This window comes from Phasianus colchicus, chromosome 2 (assembly GCF_987193195.1).
Source record: "Phasianus colchicus chromosome 2, bPhaCol1.hap1.1, whole genome shotgun sequence".
NCBI lineage: Eukaryota > Metazoa > Chordata > Aves > Galliformes > Phasianidae > Phasianus > Phasianus colchicus.
In genome coordinates this window covers 16,975,864-16,994,408 of record NC_143437.1, presented here as the reverse complement: position 1 = coordinate 16,994,408, position 18,545 = coordinate 16,975,864, and the positions used below count along the sequence as shown (strand labels likewise).

The following is an 18,545-nucleotide window of genomic DNA, read 5'->3' as shown; positions in this document are numbered from 1 at the left end:
TCTTCATATAGGCCCACTTTGCCCCTCAGATTAATTACTGAATGTTTTTCAAAGGCCCACTGTGTTTGGAATCTAGGTTTGCCAGTCTAGATTCCGCCACCCAGCTCTGTTGCAAATGACTCAATTTCAGAAACATTTGATAACCCTCTTGTAGCAGAGAACTACCTTAAGTGAGCTGTAAGGAGTACAGTGCTTCACTTTTAATTGAAGAAAGGGGAGTTTATGTACACATGAAACACATCCATTTATGGTAGGCTTGTTGCTGTAATTACTTCGCTTTTTGATGCACTTGTCAGTTTCACGTGAAACTCATTTGTGACAGAACCAGACCAATATAGGGCAATTAGAAGAGAGATGATGAAAAGGAAGTTCAAACAGCACAGCACTTACTTGTTCTGTTCTCACTGAAGAGGCTGCTGCTGCTCCCCTGTGAGATCCTGAAGCACGAGCTCAAGAGGCAGCTGGCTACAGGCACAGATGAAAAATGACTGAACCTATGAGAAAAGCCTCTTCTGGCTTCAGTACCCTGCTTGTGAGCAGCTTGGATGCAGCCAAGGTTGATTTAGGCCAAGAGAAGCCTCAATGTAACTTGGCTTTCTTGCCTTCCCTCCCACTCGTAGTCCTGCTTGTCTCTTGCTCTTTGAGCCAAGAGCCATCCCAGGAGCCTGTAGCACAACCTCAGGCATCTGTTACTGCCACACAATCCCGTACCAGTCCAGGACTAACCAGCAAACCCCACTTAAAACATGGGAACACAATCATGTGAATGACACAGCTGTGCCAGCAGTACTTGGCTGAGCGAGTTGGAACCACCTCACTACTGCAGGGGGCTCAGGCTCTTCAGGAGAGCGCAGCAGGGCCTGCTGCTCCCTGGGGCTGGGTTCAGCTCATCAAACCTCAGGGGCAAAGGCAGGCACATTTCTCCCAGGCAGAAACCAGCTCACAGCTTTTGGCTGCCTGCACCTGACCCGTTTTCATGCAGAAGATCGCTTCCTGAAGTGATTACACTGTTCAAGCTCTTCCAGTATTGATAGACAGCATCATCCAACAAGCTGGAAACGTTTGTCAAATAGAGCTTTTAGCCCAAGTGGTTAGGCTACTGAAACCACAGAATTAGCACAGCACTGACTTGTTAAAAAAGGAAAGGGAAGATGACAAGCTTATCTCAGCTGAATAGCCATACACAGCAATGCCAAGGTTCCCAAATTAATGAAAAGCCAACAGTATTACAGATAAATGTATTTTAATTAGGATTAAATACTATCTCAGGGTATCTTGAAATCGCACTTGTACTGTACTAACCAACAGCCAGAGGCAATAAAAAAAGTCTGAAAACGTAAAAGTTTAACATCAAGACATGACAGTAAGTGCTGCCATGTAAAGCGACCAACACCGCTTCCAAAGACAGATACTCTTTAGAGGAAAAAAGTTGTAACATTTTCGTATGGACAAAAATCTAAATCCAAGACTGGAAGAAATATATTAGTGCCTGCCTTTTTTAAAAGTTTGGTTTTTTTGTTTTTACATTAAATACATTTCTTTCTTTAAAAGCAAAGTACTTTCTAAATTCACAGTTTATATACTGTATGTACACAAGAGCAGAACATTGTACAGTGTTTTGGATAAAGCAGCACTAACTAGCTACAAGCTGGTACGGTGTTGCTGAACCAAACGCGAGATGACAAGTTAAGCACTCTAGGAGAAGTATCTCCATGGTTGGTATGAGTAAAGTAAAATATCATGTATGTACAAAGTGATTATTCTAACAAACCCCTCAAACTCAACGCCATTTGCTGTGGAACTGTACATGCTGCAGCTAACCAATGGAAATCTTACTGCAGAAACTGATCTGACGGACCCTAAGTAACCGATTCCTTTTGGTACCAAAGTGCATTGCTGATGGAGGGAGCACTCCCACAAAATGTCATTGTAACACATCAGCACTTGGGCGCAAGGTTCCAAGGAGAGTGGGTATTTATCACATTCTCAAACAGCCACCTGCATGTTTCGGCTACGCAGAACAAGAAACGCCCTAACCAAGCCATTCAAACCATATGAGACTGAGATGAAAGCAACATTGTTAAGCTTCTGTATGTGCATCCTGGCTTTCTGCAGACAGTTACAGACTAAAGCAGAAAGTCTGCACCAAAGCACCGCCAGCTCAGATTCGAATGGACTGGCAGTGATTTCCATAATTAGTGCAATGCTAATTTCTACACTTCAAAGTGACTTACTGCTCTTCAGATGCACAACATGCTTATTCAGGTTTTACAAAAAAAACAAACCAAAGAGTTGTGCAGATTTTTTTTTTAAAGTCTACTCCATGAAAAACCCAAACTTAAAAACAGTTGTGCCCTATTTCAAAGCCAGTTGCCTCCAAAAAATGTTCTAGGGTTAACAGCAGGGCAGAGATTAAGGTTCTACTTGTTACGTATACTTACAACTGTCCTGCAGTTTGTGTCTCCCGAAGAGGTTACCTGCTGTACTTTCAAGATGTTGATCGTCCGTGCCTAAAGCTTACACTGGTATAAAGAATTGAATGTTTCTTCTTTGATGAGGACAGACTCGAGACAACTTGTTTCTAAACTTGCATCAACTGAAATTTTAAGTTTTAATGGTGTAAAAATCTGACATTTGATTACAGTTAAGAGAAACTTGCTACACAGCAAACTGCATCCAAATCTACGGTTACTGATGGGACCTTTAAATTAACTGTTAACAAGTTATTGAAAGCATCCAGACTTGGAAACCTCAGATCACCCAGCCAGTGAACTAGTGATCCCCTCCCCCTTTTCACATGAGGCTTTAACAAATACAGCTGATGTGACCTTAAACACTGGAGCCAATGATTGCCATTGGTTAACTCCAATACCCCAAAGGGCTAGGGAGATCCTGTGTTAAGCCCAATGCAATATGCATTAGTGTCATGGAGCAGGAAGATCCCAGTGTTTACTTGTTAAAGTTCACACAAACCATACAGATACAGACAGGATAAGACAGACTCAAAAGGATCCATTATGCTTGAAGAAATTCCAAATAAAATGACATCTTCTGCACAGCCCAGCCTCAAACACAGCCATACTTATCTAGTATAATAAACTCTGTAGTAAACTGTTTTTGACCGCCATAGAGAGTAGGAGTTGTCAAATTTCAGGAGATAAACTCCTCTCCCTGGGTACTGGTGGCTGCCAGCATACACTTCTTCATGACAGTCTCGTCTGTACACAGGCACTATTTCATCTAGCTGAGGCTTGTTGGCATTCTTTTTGGCTTTTTCTTCACTGCCAGCATTTTCTGTAAGCAAAAAATAAAAAAGCATCAGTTAACAAGGGCGACTAACTTTTAAAATTAAGGTATAACTCTCCCTTGTATCTGTTTGCAGCAGACAAGGCATTCTGCTTTGTTAGCTGAAGGAGCTCATACTAAGCCTGCAGCTAAAGCATGGAAAGGGAAAAGGAACAAGTATGGGTTTGTGTGCTATGCTCCTTCACTGCAGAAGTATCAGTTTAAGATACTTCTTTACCCCTTTAAGAAAAGCAAATCAGTTTACCATTGCAAAACTGCACTAGAGGAAAGGGAGGTTTGCCTTTGGTTCTGTCTAGACATTGCTTGCTTTAAAGACAAGTTTTACACTTCAATATTAAAACATTCCATATCCAACACAGTTGTACCGGTTTGCAAAAATGCTAAACTCTATTTCTGATCAAGGCATTACCTACACTGACTGCCATGGATCTTTCAACATATGTGCTGTTAACTGATCAGCTAACAGAAATATGCAGATCTTCCAACATCTAAGCAAGCTGCACGACTGTTTCAGAACACTGCTTTTTTCTGATGGTATGCAGGGCTCCCCTATAGATATAGGCTGTAACCTGGGTCTTGGCCACTATAGAGCACTATAAATTGCAAACAATATATTGGAAAAAAGGACTTTCCCATCCTCAACTACTACAACCAATCAGTGATCAAGTGAGACACCTGAAGTTAGTCAGAATTTTACTTTTTATTTGAAGATGAGATGCCGGCTAGATGGAAGCCATGCACTGCAGAGCTGTAAGAACTAGGAGATGACAAGACAGAGTGGTTTTCCTGCACAGCAATCCCTGCAAGACTAGGATTTCATAAAAATAAGCATGCTTACCTTCCTCTTCATCCTCATCATCACTGGATTCGCTGACATGCACACTCACTGCAGTATTTGGGGAGTCTGTCCATTCAAAATACACCCCAAAACCAATGTCATAATTGTCTGTAGCAAACTCCCAGAAGAGGTAAGACCCCTCTTCATGAGTTGGTACTCTAACTGTAACCACTTCCCCTCGGCCCACTGTGATCACAGAGTCTGCATCCTGCCGAATTTTTTCTTTGAAGTCTTTTATCTGGGGTCGTGTCCACATTGATGGAGCAGCTATCACTGGAACAGAATCTAGAGGGGGGGGAATAACCCAGTTAAGCTTTTGTTTCAGTTATTTACATTGAAAACTAAAGTGTGTTTGAGGTGCACTTAAGGACAATAAACATCATAGTTGCTTCCACTCAGACAGGGACTGTGGTAGTGAAGATTTCTTACTGGGATCCAATCAAGTCTTTTGAGGACTGCTGATTGTGGATGAATGTAAGAGAACAACATCCAGAAACACCAGGGGGTGATGGGAGTGCTGCTGGGAGGCTACAATTCCTGCTCCACTTCTGCAGCTTCCTAGAAGCAGTCAGAGGAAGGTGGGAGTAGCAAGAGGACAGTAGTCTGGACTGCACTCAGGACAAGCTATGCCGCAGGAAGGGCAGTAGACACAGAATAAGATTTGGCTGCCTTTTAATCCCCAAGACTACATCAACGCTCAGTTTTGGGCAACATTTGAACATATTTCTGCACAGAACAGCTTTCTGCAAGAGCTGTTACATTCCCTTCCAACACTGCTGCAACGAAGCTGTCTAAATCAAGAGTGAAAAGAGTTTTTGTATCCCATCCACACTGCTTGAAGTGCTTTCACTTCTTCCTCTCTCCCTGCTCTCAAGAACTGTTTTGCCAACATATGTTCTCCTTTTCAAAAAAAAGAAAAACCAGAAATCACACCTAGCTCTTGCACAGATTAATGAAGCTAGGTATGATCAACTGTGGTTTTTAAGACACCTGGATCCTAGTGAAGGCTTCTGTGGTTCATCTTTATCTAGCTAATCCTACCTTTTGGTCCATTCTCCAGTGCTTCTTCCAAAGCCTCTGGATCCAGCTCTTTTTCAGGGCTGTCTGTGTGTGCACTGGCTTGCCCATTAATAGATGGCATATCCCCTTGGGCAGGTACATTCATCTTGGATGCAGTAGTCAGAGGTGTCCCTGCTGCTGCTACCACTGCCTCCTGCTGTTTCTGCAAGGCTGCCTAAAATGAAAGGAATTAAATCAAGTAAAACAACAACAACAAAAACAAACCCTGAGCTGCCTCCCTTTTCCAGTAGAAGGTGTAAAGGCAGTTACAGAATCTCCTCTCCTCCCCACGAGGAGGCTCAGCATGAAGGACCTGAAGCTGTACTCATTAACCAGTAAGAATCACATGTACATCACATTATGGGAAGTCTTTCCAGGCTGGTGGATACAACCAGAACAAGAAGATTCATCTTTCAAATTAATTAGGGCATGTACAATAAACTTAGGCCTAGCTACAAAAGTACTGCATTTCAGTAACCTCTGTAACATATCTTTAAAAAAAGAAAATAATTACTTAAAAAAAGAGTTCCAGCCTGAGCTAACTTAACTTCTGTAGAGAGATGTTAACTATGTAAAGTTTATTAAACCCTTGTCAATTTGTGAGTTAACATGGCAAAAGAGTTCTCCAGAAAATGTGCAAGAAGGGGAGTTAATTTGTGAGAAATAAGAGCTAGAAGGACTGTGAGTGATCTTGGAGAAGAGTTATCGAAGCTCAGAGGTGCAGCTTTTAGAACATGAACTACATATTCTAAACTAAATTCTTCAGTTAAAATTTATCATGCTATCCCCTGTGCAAAGAATTGAATAAATGAGATTATGCAAGGTAACAACCATCCTTTTGGATTCAGGCTGGATCCCTTTAGTTTCAAGGTTTATTCTGCATCCCCCCACCCTCCATGCCCCTTCCTTTCCCACCAGTTATCAATCAGATTACATGCACTTCACTGTTGGAACAGGGAAAAGGTAGAATTGACAAAATCATCCTTTAAAGAATAATTTAATAAGCATATGTTTGTGATGAATGAATGGAATATAGGTATTTTAAAGGGCTAAGAAGACAATACAGTCAAATATTAGTTAGATTCCAGACTTGTGCAATTACAGAGATGCTATCCAGATCCACCTTCTACTACTGAAGTCCCATTTCAGTGTGAAGCGGCAACGAACTTCTCTACAAAAATTCTGTATACAACCTTTCCAAAATTAATGCAATCAGAAGCTCATCTACAAACAGCCATGACACGGCAGTGTTTTTAAATTGCATTAACAGATTCCAAGTTGACTGAGTTATAGAAATCCAAAAGGAAAACACTCTCCAAAAGTGTTATTATGTAAGCTACCTGAATCCTCAGGAACAAGTATGTATAACTAGATAATATTAGCTCTGTTACCACTTCTTTTTCATCCTTTCCTGTAGAAGAGTTGTCCAAGTATTGATCTGAAAGAAACCTCATTGCCTGGCAGGTGTATTATTTCATAAGCTGCTGTAAAGGAAAGGATGTTGCTTTTGCCCAGGGTCTCAGAGGGCATTAGTCTTCCATACGCAGAAATCAGACAGCTATGATTGAGAGAAGGAGTGCTGAAAGCACAGAAGAAAATTGGCAGCAGTGCCTTAGACACCTCTGTCTCCAGGGAGTGGTATCAATTACAGAAGGCACTGAAGACAAGACTGATGAGACTGCAGCTTTCACTTACTACTATGACACCAAAGCATTGGTACCAAGGTGGCATTAAGCTTCAAGAGCAACTGCAGCAGGGCAGGAAGCCTCTGATTTCCCTGAACTACTTCACATTTGTTCCTTCTTTGGACAGCTCTTTGCTCAGTGCATTATCCTCTTCAATACACAAAGAACTCCACACGAAATTAGTTAATAAAATTTAAGTCTTTAGCTCAAAAACAGCAGACCTCAGGCTGACAGACACTGGCCACTTAAGATTTGGGTCCTGCTCATAGAGGTCAGACATGCCAGAATCTGAAGTCTGACTTACATCTGTTTAGGATGCTTACAAATGGACATCTCTGAACTTAAGAATAACTTCAGAGAATACAGCACATTTGACAAAGATGCAAGATTCCCCTGAAAACAGGAGTATCCTTTCAAGCCCACACACAAAACCCTGGTACTATTCCCACCTTTTGCTACCAGAAATAAGAAAAAGTGTCTTTTCACCCAGACCACAAGCAGTCTATTGCAGACAAGCAAGCAACATGCTAGATACTGATGTCAGATGAGATGCAGGAGGGGAAGAGAAGTCAGTACTGCTAGAAGCTGACAGAGCAGCAACCTCAAACCCAGTACCAATGCAAGGCCAGCTAAAGCCTGCTGCTCTTCAATCCTACATATGATATGTATGTGAAGAATCATTTGAACCCATCAGTTTGTTCATGCTCAGCTGCACTGGTACATATTCCCATAAAACTGGGCGTGCAATAGACACTGCAGCACAGCATTTAACACTCTGCTTTCGGGAATTGTATCTAAGTAATTAGTAAAAATTGTTCAGAATTTTCTCAACTACTGGCTGCTTCAGAAAGCTACTTGGAAAGATTAAATAAAAGAGCTTTGGTGTTTGAAAAAGCAGCAGCTTTAATTACTAGAACATTCTTTTTCCCTCCTAGCAATTAGCTTTTCAAGGAGATAAAAGTACGTAAGTTAGCATCTTCCAAAGAGCTCAGAAAAAAAATCCAAGTTTCTCAGCTGGTCCATCTTACCTGTTGCTGTGCAAGCTGAACTTGATACAATTGCTGCATGTATTGTTGATAGTGCTGCTCTTGGAGCTGTCGAATGAGGATCTGCTGCTGTTCATAGTTGCCGGGATACTGCTGAGCAGCATACTGCTGGAACTGCATGGCAGTCTGGGAGTTCAGTGCTGCCATGATCTGTTGCCTACATTAGAGGGAGAAGAGCGTGAAGATTACAAGCAGCTGGGGTTACTGGAGAAATCCCTGTACTTAAGTGACATTTAATTTCTGCAAAAATAGCAAAAAAAACAAAATAAAAAAACCACACCAAAAAAGCCAACAAAAAACCCAAACAAGCCTGCATAACAGAACAGAGCCTAAAGGTATATGCAAATGTGAATTTCATCTACCTCATGTTTTGAAAACATCAGGTGTTAAAAAGAAGTATATCAAAAGCTGTGAGACAGTTCTCAATCTATAATCCAGGAAAGAGGCAGTGATATAAACACATTACAGTATTTCTCAAACAGACAAGGGAAAAAAAATCATGTCTGGGTCCTTCAGAAAACATGCAGAAACTATCCCAGCAGCCCTTCTGCAGCTACTAACAGGAACAAGCCTGCTGTGGTGCTGCACGCCAAAGCTTTTTGTTAAGTCTAAACCCACTGTGTTATTACCTTAATTTCCCAGGATAGCATGCAACCATAGGAAAAGCATGACTGATTATGGCCTAATTCACAAACAAAAAACTGCAAAACAGGGCAACTGCATTTCCAACAAACACAAACACAGAAGCTTCAGGAGGAATGTACTGGTTCATCAAGCACAGGCTCCATTCTCCTTCCCTCTTCAAAAGGCCAACAGAAACCATACAGTAAAAACACCCACAGTGACCTAGCATTCTTTTTTTTTTAAAAAAAAAAAAACTTGTGTTACATTCATTAGTGATGAGCTACTGATATTTTAGAGTATTCAAGAATCACACAAAAGGAAGAGTAGTTCTTTCTCACCCTTCTTCCTTCCCCTCCTCTAACAAGCTTCAAGATTAAACTGCTTTTTATTTTAACGGGCAAGATTCACCATCTTTCAGCAAACTGTGACCACTTTGGATATGCTTGGCATCTATATAACTCACCACATTCCTTTTCTGTCCAAACTCTTCATCTCTGTAACCTCCTATAACCCCTGACACACAATTACTATTTCTATAAAATCTTTTTCTTCTGCTTCTTCATCACACCTCCTTACCACTCACCACATCCTCTGCTCATTTACATCTGCGTATTTCATGCTCTCACCATATTAAAGAGACCAACTAAAACTTGTGAATTATTTGCTCCCTCTCCAAAACTACTACACAGATCTACTTCAGAGATACCAAACAAAAAGGCATTACTATTAAAGAAAATTACTGCTGAGAGATGTATGATACTATTCCTATACAACGCGTGCAATGCTGGATCCATGTTTTCAGCATATGGATATAGAACAGTGAAATAGAACGTACAGTTCTAGTTCTATGTAAGCTACCGAATGGGGGTGCAAACAGGTTAAAGTCCATTTGAACACGAATTCTGAGCTCCTCTGAGAAATGTGCTAAGATCCGGAGATTGCCAGCACACAACTGAGATCTGCAAACACTTCACAACTTCTAGAAAAAGAACGCCTTCAAGGAGGTAGCTTTAGACTTCCAAGTTAGAAAACCTCAACCATGCATTTAAAAAAAAAATAAAACACCACAACAAAGTACAGTTACCCTTTTTTAAGGCACTGTCCTCTATGAAAGGATAGAAACTTCCAATCAACAATTTAAATAGTTCAGTCGAGTGCAGCACAACCCTTTTAAGAAGCAGAGCCACAAGTTTTGATGGGGTGCAGCACTTGGAGTCACAATCCCCAAACAGAGATTCTCTTCAAACAAGATTTCTCTAGTAATTTTAGCTGAGAAGGCCGCACACAACAGCATATTGGGACACTCATTCTCTGCAAACCATCTCTCTCTTAACTCTCTCTCTTGACTGCAAATGTCACTGTCAGACTAGAGTGCTCTCATTTCAGATATTCAGTTCTAGCAGAACTATTTAAACAGCTAGACAATTGTCTCAAGTGCAAGACAGTTACTTCTTCCCAATGTCAGTTCTTTCAGCTACTCACTTTTGCTGTTCCATCCGAAGCCGCTCCTCCTCTATTCTTCTCCTCTCCTCTTCTTCCCTTCTCAGCCTCTCTTCCTCCTCTCGCCTGCGTTTTTCTTCTTCTTTCTGTAACCGCTCAAGCTCCTCTTCTTCACGGCGCCTTCGTTCTTCCTCCTCTCTTCTGCAACATCCACTCAATAAGCTATTGCAGCATTTCTACAACCCTAGGATAAGTTATTTTCAACAAGCTGTAACCTGCCTTTTTGCCTACCTAAGGAATCTTTTCATTTGGCATCATCTCTTCCCACTTCAACCTGGAGAAATATCTTATTACACACCAGAAGAAAACCTATCACTTGGTGTTACTGCGCTTTGCAGTACGACAGACGTAAACTCTGTATTTTAATTCAACACTCATTCTGACCTATAATACTTGTAGCAGAGAATGGTGGAAAAAAGTATTTGAGGCTTCTTGATACACCTTCCATGCCTTAATGTATGTTCAATAATCATAGACACTACTGTTTAATAATCACATTATGTTTAAAGGATGCAGAATAGCCTTTATCAAGTCACTAACCCTTACTAAAAAAGGAATTTCAAGCATCTGACAACTTTGTGTTTTATACAGCTTTAGTAAACTAAGCTATGAGGGCAGATATCTTGTGAATTGCATCTCTCTTAAAAAGATGACAGTATAAGCCACATTTTTAAAGACCCCTGCATTCTAGGTATATGCACCTCAGAAACGACCGTCCATTACAAGTAAAGTAAAAAGCTTTAAAGAGAGCAAGTGGTACCACAGCTATCTGAACTTCAAGCCTCTCTCCTCCAAAATTACTTTGTCAACTTAAGCTATCCGTGACACTGCCCATAGATCAAGAATTACATATTCAATATACTGAGATATCAAACATTACCTTTTCTTTTCTTGTTCTTCTTTTTCTATCTTGTGAGAAGTAACATACGTTGAGAACAAGTGGCAGCACCTATTTAGGAGCTTAACAAACTCTGTCATAGCTTCTTGCTTCGACATGTTTCCAAGGGCAGCCCATTCCTTCCTAAGAGAGAGAAGACGACTCAACTCTTTGCAAGCCAGTAGGGAGCTCAGAAAACCCAGAAAAGGAATAACAGTTGGGGGACAAGCAACCAAATGCCAGCATGCAGCAGTTCAGAGAAAACCTGACCCATTCAAAGACAGAACTTAAACCCGTAGATTTCAGTGTTCTCTTCTACCAAATAGCCAATTCATGCAAGAGCACCAAGCACTTATATGAAATTTTATACATACCGTGAAGCCTACTTAGAACTCTAAACTGTGTCCAAAAACCTCCCAAATACAAATCAGTCAGCAAATTAACTTGTATTATTACTTGTTTAATCATTCTTCCACTCCAGTTTGAGGGGAAAAAAAAATGCATATGTTCTCCCAGATGAACAAATGCAGTACCTAACCTAATCAAATCAAATGCAACAGCTTGGTTCTTCCTAAAAAATCCATTTGAGCAGAAACAGTACACTGGGTACAGCTTTGGGAAGCAAAGAGCAACACAGCACTGACCTTCATAACTAGAAATAGCAACAGTCAACAAGAGAACTGCAAGCAACAGAGATCATCCTGATCTCATCAAAATCTACTCAGGGTCTGACTGCAACAGACAGATGATTTCAGAGGTTCTCCTTAATCTACTAACAGGAAGGCTCTGCCAAGTGCTGTTAGCACTGGTAAGGGACTTGGTCTGTTGCAACTCCAATGTAAAATTAGGAGAAAGATGCTTAGAGCCTGCATGTTAACCAAGTCTTTAAACTGCTATAAAAAAACTGGGCTGTTGGCAGAGCAGCTTCTCCTAATGCAGTTAAAAAAACACTCAATAATTGCCTCATGGCTCCTTTACTGAATTGTGACTCAGATTTCAGTGATGTTTTTGAAGAGGCTGCTCTCACTTTCTACTACCACACACACCCATACTGAGGCAATCCATGTACTTTTCTTACTGTTGAAATTGGATGGCATTTACTTCAGACAGGAAAAACAGAGTTAAGATCAACAAAGGCCTTTACCTTCTATCATTCCCCAGCACATCAAAGAACCCAACTTCAGGGCAAGTATCAGGGTTATAAGGTCCCAGCAGAACCTGCTTGTGCAGTGCCACAAGTCGGAGTTTTTCTTCATATGTTGGATGAAAGGCTTTGCCATCTTTTTCTGTAGAGGAAAAGAACATTTCACTGTTATGATTATTAACTGGTTAAGCATAGGACAGCAAAGAGTATTTCATATAACCACAATCTCCTCTCTGAAAAAGAAGAGAGGACACCAAAAGGTAAGTCACAAACTAAATCAGCTCTATTCAAATAAAACTGTTCGTCCAAAGAAACACACCTAACTTCAGCTGAGCTGCCGAGAGGAAAATAGGATTAAGGGAAATTTTTCCCAGAGGCAACTGGATGGCTGCACATTGCCATGGCTGCTGAAATAAGTCCTCACAATGAGAAATCTTAGAGGTGACTCAATCGGCATCAGGGCCTACAGAGAGTTCTGGCCTTCAGAACTCAATCGGAATTCCAGGAGTTCCATACTACCACCTTCTAAAGCAAACCTGGTTAGATGCCATCACACATTCCCTATTGAGGAAAACATGCTCTGATTTAAAGCATTTGAATTTCTCAGCTAGGACTTACCTCAGCCCATTTACCAAACTGTCGAAACAGATCTAAGAAACAGGCATCACTATATGCAATCATGCTGCTTGTTTAAAAAAAAAAAGACATTTCCTCGAACAGAAAAACAAGCAAATAAGCATCACCTCTTTCTGAAAGGACTGAAATGAGGAAGCTGCTATCAGAGGAACACAACAGACATTTCTCATGGCTGTACCAACTGCTTTCCATTCAGTTGTGAATCAGAGCAGCAGCCCCCAGCTCTCCTTTATCATGAAGGTCACTCCGGAGCAAGTTGTTCAGAGCCCCAAATTGGACACTGCAATTCATACTCAGACTTCAGAGCTGACACAAATTGCAGAATTGCTCAGCTTCTGGTTGTAAACAGAGTTATTACTGGGAAATCAGAACAGAAGTGGGGGGGATCTCCCTTGAGTCCTGCTGAGAATTTCTGAGCAAGTATTTCTGAAAGCTGAGAACTGGAGACAACCCCACAGGGAAAGTGTTTGCAGGGCACAGTGAGAAGTGGTGTTTTTGATACATTAAGTCTGGTATATCACAGGACTTACTCGGTCAAAAACTAACAAGGAATGACTGCACGCATGCATTAGTGTTTAAGCTAGGATGATGTTAGGAAGGTAAACACTCAATCTCTTATTATCCACTCCTAGAAGCCCATTTCACTCTTTCAGAACCTCAAGTACTTGCACTTTGCCCAGCATCACATAGCCTTACAGCAAATAGCTATTTCAGCTTCAAAAGACCAGAAGCCTTGACAAGTTCCAGGGGTCTCTTCCCACCCCTGCCATCCTTCAAAGATGCAAACCACCACATCCTGCAACTTTACCTGAGGATATGGCACTTTTGGGAACAAAGCCAGCACAGGTGAAAACTGTCTCCCTAGATCTCAGATCTTGCTCTTCAGCCTACCCTGAAGAGTGCTTCAGCTTTTCCCTCACTTCTTCCTACTTCAGAATTAACTCAGAACTTATTAGCTAGCAAGTATTTCCTTTAATCTTGATAAATAGCAAGCACTCTGAAAGCACACTTCATATCCTGGGGCAGCACACTTAACACCGAACCGCTTCATAAAGGAACTCATCTGAAGTTCTGCTGGGCTTCTGTGGCCACCACAGCACCACTGAATTTGTGCAAGCTGTGTGCACACAGATGTCTGTCTGCCAGGAAGCACTGTTACCTGCTCTGCAGGGTGCTGCCTCAGCCACCTAACATAAGGGTTTGGGCTCACTTTTGAACAGGGTTAAAGCCAAAAAAAAAGACCATTTCACTCTACAGCTAAGGGCAGCACGTCTACATTTTCACAGAAGTCAGACCTCAAGGCTTAACTAACAAGGGAAATTCTGCACGTACAGAGAGTGGTGACCCAAGGGAAGAAGAAAAGCAAGCTAAACAAGAGAGGACAAAAATAAGAGACAGATATTCAGTGACTTGGAGATAATGCAGATCAGAAGCAAGCTCTAAGCGAAGCATTTGGGGTCAGCCAAGGGAATGAAGTCACATCCTAGTCATTTTTTCAGTTGAATTCTTCAGCAGGAACCACACTGTACAATTACCCCAAAGACTTGGATGTGTTGAGAGTTAAAATGAACCAGAGGAGCTGGAGCCATCTGCAGAGCTAAATATGCCAAAAGAGAGCCTTAGTCAGCCCAGATAAGCAGAAGTGCCACATCCACCAATCAAGTAGGTATCACCCTCGTACCCTATACAGCCAATAAGAAGCTGAAGAATAACACACAGCTTCAAGAAATCCACATGATTCGCAAAGGAATAGTACAGCAACCGTACAACTTTCTGCATGCCACTGGTACTCCTGCTGCTACAAGGCCAGAGAAAGGCTCAGCTTTCCTACAGACGGTTCAGAGTCCTTACTGACAATATCTCAAACTGTCACTCACAGAAAAGGCAATGCTCATCACCTGAACGTCATACTAACAACAGCCACAAAGAGATCAGACAAGCCTAAGTAGTAATTAAGGTACGCTTGTAAGAACAAGGCTTTCGGCATGCTGCAGTAATGGCCCATATATACTTCACTTGTGACATGAAGCAGTTTAACCAAAACGCTGCAAGGACCAGCTCCCACCTACTGCAAGCTCAGACCTCAGGGATGCATGCCATGAAGACAAAGCACTGTGTTCCTGTACCGTCAGGCCAGACAGGAAGGTCCCTGCACCTAGCATCAGCTATTCAGGCCAGAGCCTTCCTGACAGTGACTCTGTCCAGATGCCTACCAAACAGAGATTCCTCAGCAGGGACTCAGCATACAAACACAAAAAGATGAAGCCAGTCCAATAGTGAGTAATGAAAAGCAGATAATGGGAACGGATGTCACTATGTGGCACTGCACTATTGGCATCACCACAAATTCAGGCTCCAGGGAGTTTAACAAATATGCTTCAATGTGTTCAATGTGCTGTTACTCCTCTGTAACAGGGAAGAAGTATATATCAAGTAAGATACACTGAACAACTCACTGCAACTTCTGCTCCAGCTCATCTACTGCACTCCCTCTAAATGTCCAATTCCCACAGGATGGCATTCAGTCCCAGCTGTCTACAAGGAGCCAGAAAACAGTTCCAAGTGTGATTTGTTGCTTCACAGCTTTTAAAAACAGGTATCACAGATATTAATGCTGCTCATTCACAGAGCTTTGATGAGTGAGACCAAGACTAAGAAACATGAGAGGTGAATCTCTGCCTGCAGACCCCACTGAGTGTTCTCTTACACTCAGCTCTTTCCTCCCGAAGATGTTCTGCATCAATAGAAGGGTAATCAACCAGCACCAACCCTTCCTGTCAAATCTGATCGAAGCTTAACTTAGTAACAAATGCAGATACATTATAGGGTTTTTCCATATTCTTTAAAGTAAGCATCTCTGTAACTAATGAACTACAATTGTGCCAACAAATTAGAACACAAAAAACAAGGTCAAACAATTCACTTTGGATGATATACTGCTGAGGACGAAGTTGCATTCTTGTTAGGATAAGAGGAAATAACTTGGAGCAGTCAAACAACATTAGAATACTTAAGATAGCAGGAGAGGTTTCAGATAACAGAATGATACAGTTTGTACACTGCCCACCCAGACATAAGGCACCACAAACCACTGCAGGCAGCATATGAACACTCCAGGGGGTATGATGGTATTTCAAACACATGATATGGAAAACTGTACAGCTAGGCTGATCCTGGAAGAGATTTGCTGGCACAGCTAGCAGGCTGCCCCCTCCGACTGCAGGACACAGCCTACACCTTCACCAAGCCATCTCCACCAATAGAGCTTGTACCAGTTCCACAAGCAAAATTAGCTGTCAAAGGCACTTCTGTCAGCTGCCTCTGTCTTTCTCAGAGCTGGAATAAAGCAGCTTTGAAGGCTCTTTAATACTGCAGCTCAGCTTCCGTTGTGCTTTTCACATTGTGTTTACACACACTCCCACCTTGTCCCGTCTCCGAGCAGTTCTGCAAGATACCACATCAGACAAGCATCAGCAGTCACCATAATATGTCTGAAGTATTTTGTTCCAAATCAACTTTCCAGGAAGAGCATGCATTATGAATGCATTATGAGCAGAGAGCTCAGTTTACACACTGATACAGAAAAGCAGCTGCTGAACTGGTGATCACCGCTTACCCTTCAACATCCAGTGGCTTCTTGAGCCTCCCTGCCCCAGCTCCCTCCACACTAACAGCAGCACTTCATGCAAATACAAAAAATCTCCTCAAGTGCCACTCTTAACTAATAGCTTATGTTTTTCTGTTTGCTTCATGAAAGTGGCACGGGCTGTTAATATCATACATAAAAGCTCTGATATCAACCAGCATTAAGAAGACCAAGCCTGTCAAACATCACCACACTTCTGGACCAGTACAGTCTTAAGAATAACTATCAGAAATGAGACCTCAGCACTAATGCATGTCGACAAGCATCAACCTTCAGATCCCCAAGATGTTACTCCTTTAAGTAAAGTAGGAATCCGTATGTGTCTTTCAGCATTCACATGGCTGCCCACTTCCACAGTTGTTTTCACAGTGGATAAATCAAAACAATTTGGAAACAAGACAACTTACTTGTAGTGCCATGCAGATGTAGAACAAGCTAGATGAATTGGTCATCTGAGTACTGAACCTCACTGGCATATCTACAAATAGGAATCCTTGTCTTATATCACTTTCATCAAGAAACTACATATGAAGATATGTGCAACCCCTTCACATGACTTATAGTAGTCATAAGGATAGAAGAGCAAGGCTTTTGTTGGAAAGTCTGACATCTTCACGTAACGTGGAAAGTTTTCCTGTTATGATAAGAATTGTGTATTACAACAGATAATGTACAGCTAAAGAGCAGCAGCAAACTGCAACTGAGCCTTCAGTAGGAAGAAAAAACAAAAAAGAGACAAAAACAGATACACCACAGTATCTGTAATTTAGATACAAGTAACACTTCACTGACTTCTCACCCTTCAAAAGGAGATGAATATAAAGTGTAATTATCATTAAAGGATGAGAAGTAATACAAGTACACCACACGCTATGACTGTGTTGTTTCATTTTTACACCATCAATGCTTGTTTCAGCAGCACATTAAACCAAAGACATAATGAAATGACAGTTGGCTGAGATAAGGAATTTCCTACTGAGAGATGTTTCTTTCTGCACTGTGACTTAAAAAAAAAAAAATAGTCATTAGGAAATGAGCTCCCTCAAGCTTCTTGTTTTACAGAGAGCGGCAAGTCGGGAGTTGCAGTGCCTCCAGCCCAACACATGGCTGCAGCAGCTTCTGGCACAGAAGATCCAGACCCTTATGGTTCATAGAGAAGTACAACTTCAAAAAACAAACAAAGAAGCAAACATAGAAACTATGCCAGAATTGAACTTAAAGGAAAAAAAAAAATAAAAAGGATGATTGGCAAAAGTGCATCAGTAGATGGCCAGGGCACAAGAACACTGCTTACACCTTCACACGCTCCTAACAAGCAAGCCAAGCACAGTAAGGAAAGCAGGCAGTGACCGTCCCTCGGGGGTGCTTCCCACCTGTGGTGCACTCAGTTCCGAAGGGGCAGCTCTCCCGGTGCCACCAAACAGCGAAGAACCACCAGCCTACCACAGCACAACGTCACATCCCTAACGCAGGCACGGTGCCGCTGCGCCCTTAGAGAAGCTGCTGCAGACTCCGACAGTGCTGCACGAGGTAAGGCTACAACAGACACATCTCCTCCTCGCAGCACGCACGGCTGATGCGGTGCCGAAGGAGCGGAGCGCTGCGGCACCTCCCGCTTCCTGCAGCCGCACCTGGCGGGAGATCCCGGCGCACAGCTCTGCCCACGCAGCCGTGCCAGCGCTCCTTCCCCACAGCCACGGCGGCACAAGGCGCAGCCGCGACGAGAGTCAAAGCAAACGCTCCTTTTCCACGGCTTTTCCCAAAAGGGAGGATGATTATATTTTTTTTTTTGCCCCGTTTTCAGGCCGGGTGCTGCGCAGTCCCCCGCCCCCCGACAGCCCCAAAGGAATTACCCTTGAAGAAGCGCAGCGCCAGGCCGTACAGCTCCTCCAGCGCGAAGCCCCAGCGCCGCTCCGGGCTCAGCGCCGCCGCCGCCGCCTCCTCCCCGCCGGCCTCCGCCTGGCTCGGGCAGCCGGGGCCCGTTCGGTTCCGCCCAGCAGCCGAATCCCCGTGGCCGGGCCGCGCTTCGCAGGGCGGCGCCTCGGCGTTGGGACTGAGCGTCAGCCCGTCCACCGACACCTCCAACCGCTCCGCGCTCAGAGCCGCCGCCATCCTCCGGCTCCGCTGCGGCGGCCACGTCCCGACTTCCCGTTCCCTCCGACCCGGAACTTCCGGTCCCTCCCC

At 42.7% G+C, this 18,545-nt stretch overlaps 1 protein-coding gene across 1 annotated transcript; it reads right to left on the bottom strand.

Annotated features, from left to right (window-relative positions):
• Positions 1-1,226: 1,226 nt before the first annotated feature.
• ACBD3 (acyl-CoA binding domain containing 3) lies at positions 1,227-18,530 on the bottom strand. The gene is made up of 8 exons (XM_031596642.2): positions 18,215-18,530; positions 12,080-12,221; positions 10,939-11,079; positions 10,041-10,199; positions 7,917-8,091; positions 5,186-5,378; positions 4,145-4,429; positions 1,227-3,294 (listed from the first exon to the last, which is right to left on the bottom strand). Exons 1-8 carry the CDS (start codon positions 18,471-18,473, stop codon positions 3,083-3,085), a joined length of 1,566 nt encoding a protein of 521 aa, XP_031452502.1. The 5' UTR covers positions 18,474-18,530; the 3' UTR covers positions 1,227-3,082.
• Between the last annotated feature and the right edge of the window lie 15 nt (positions 18,531-18,545).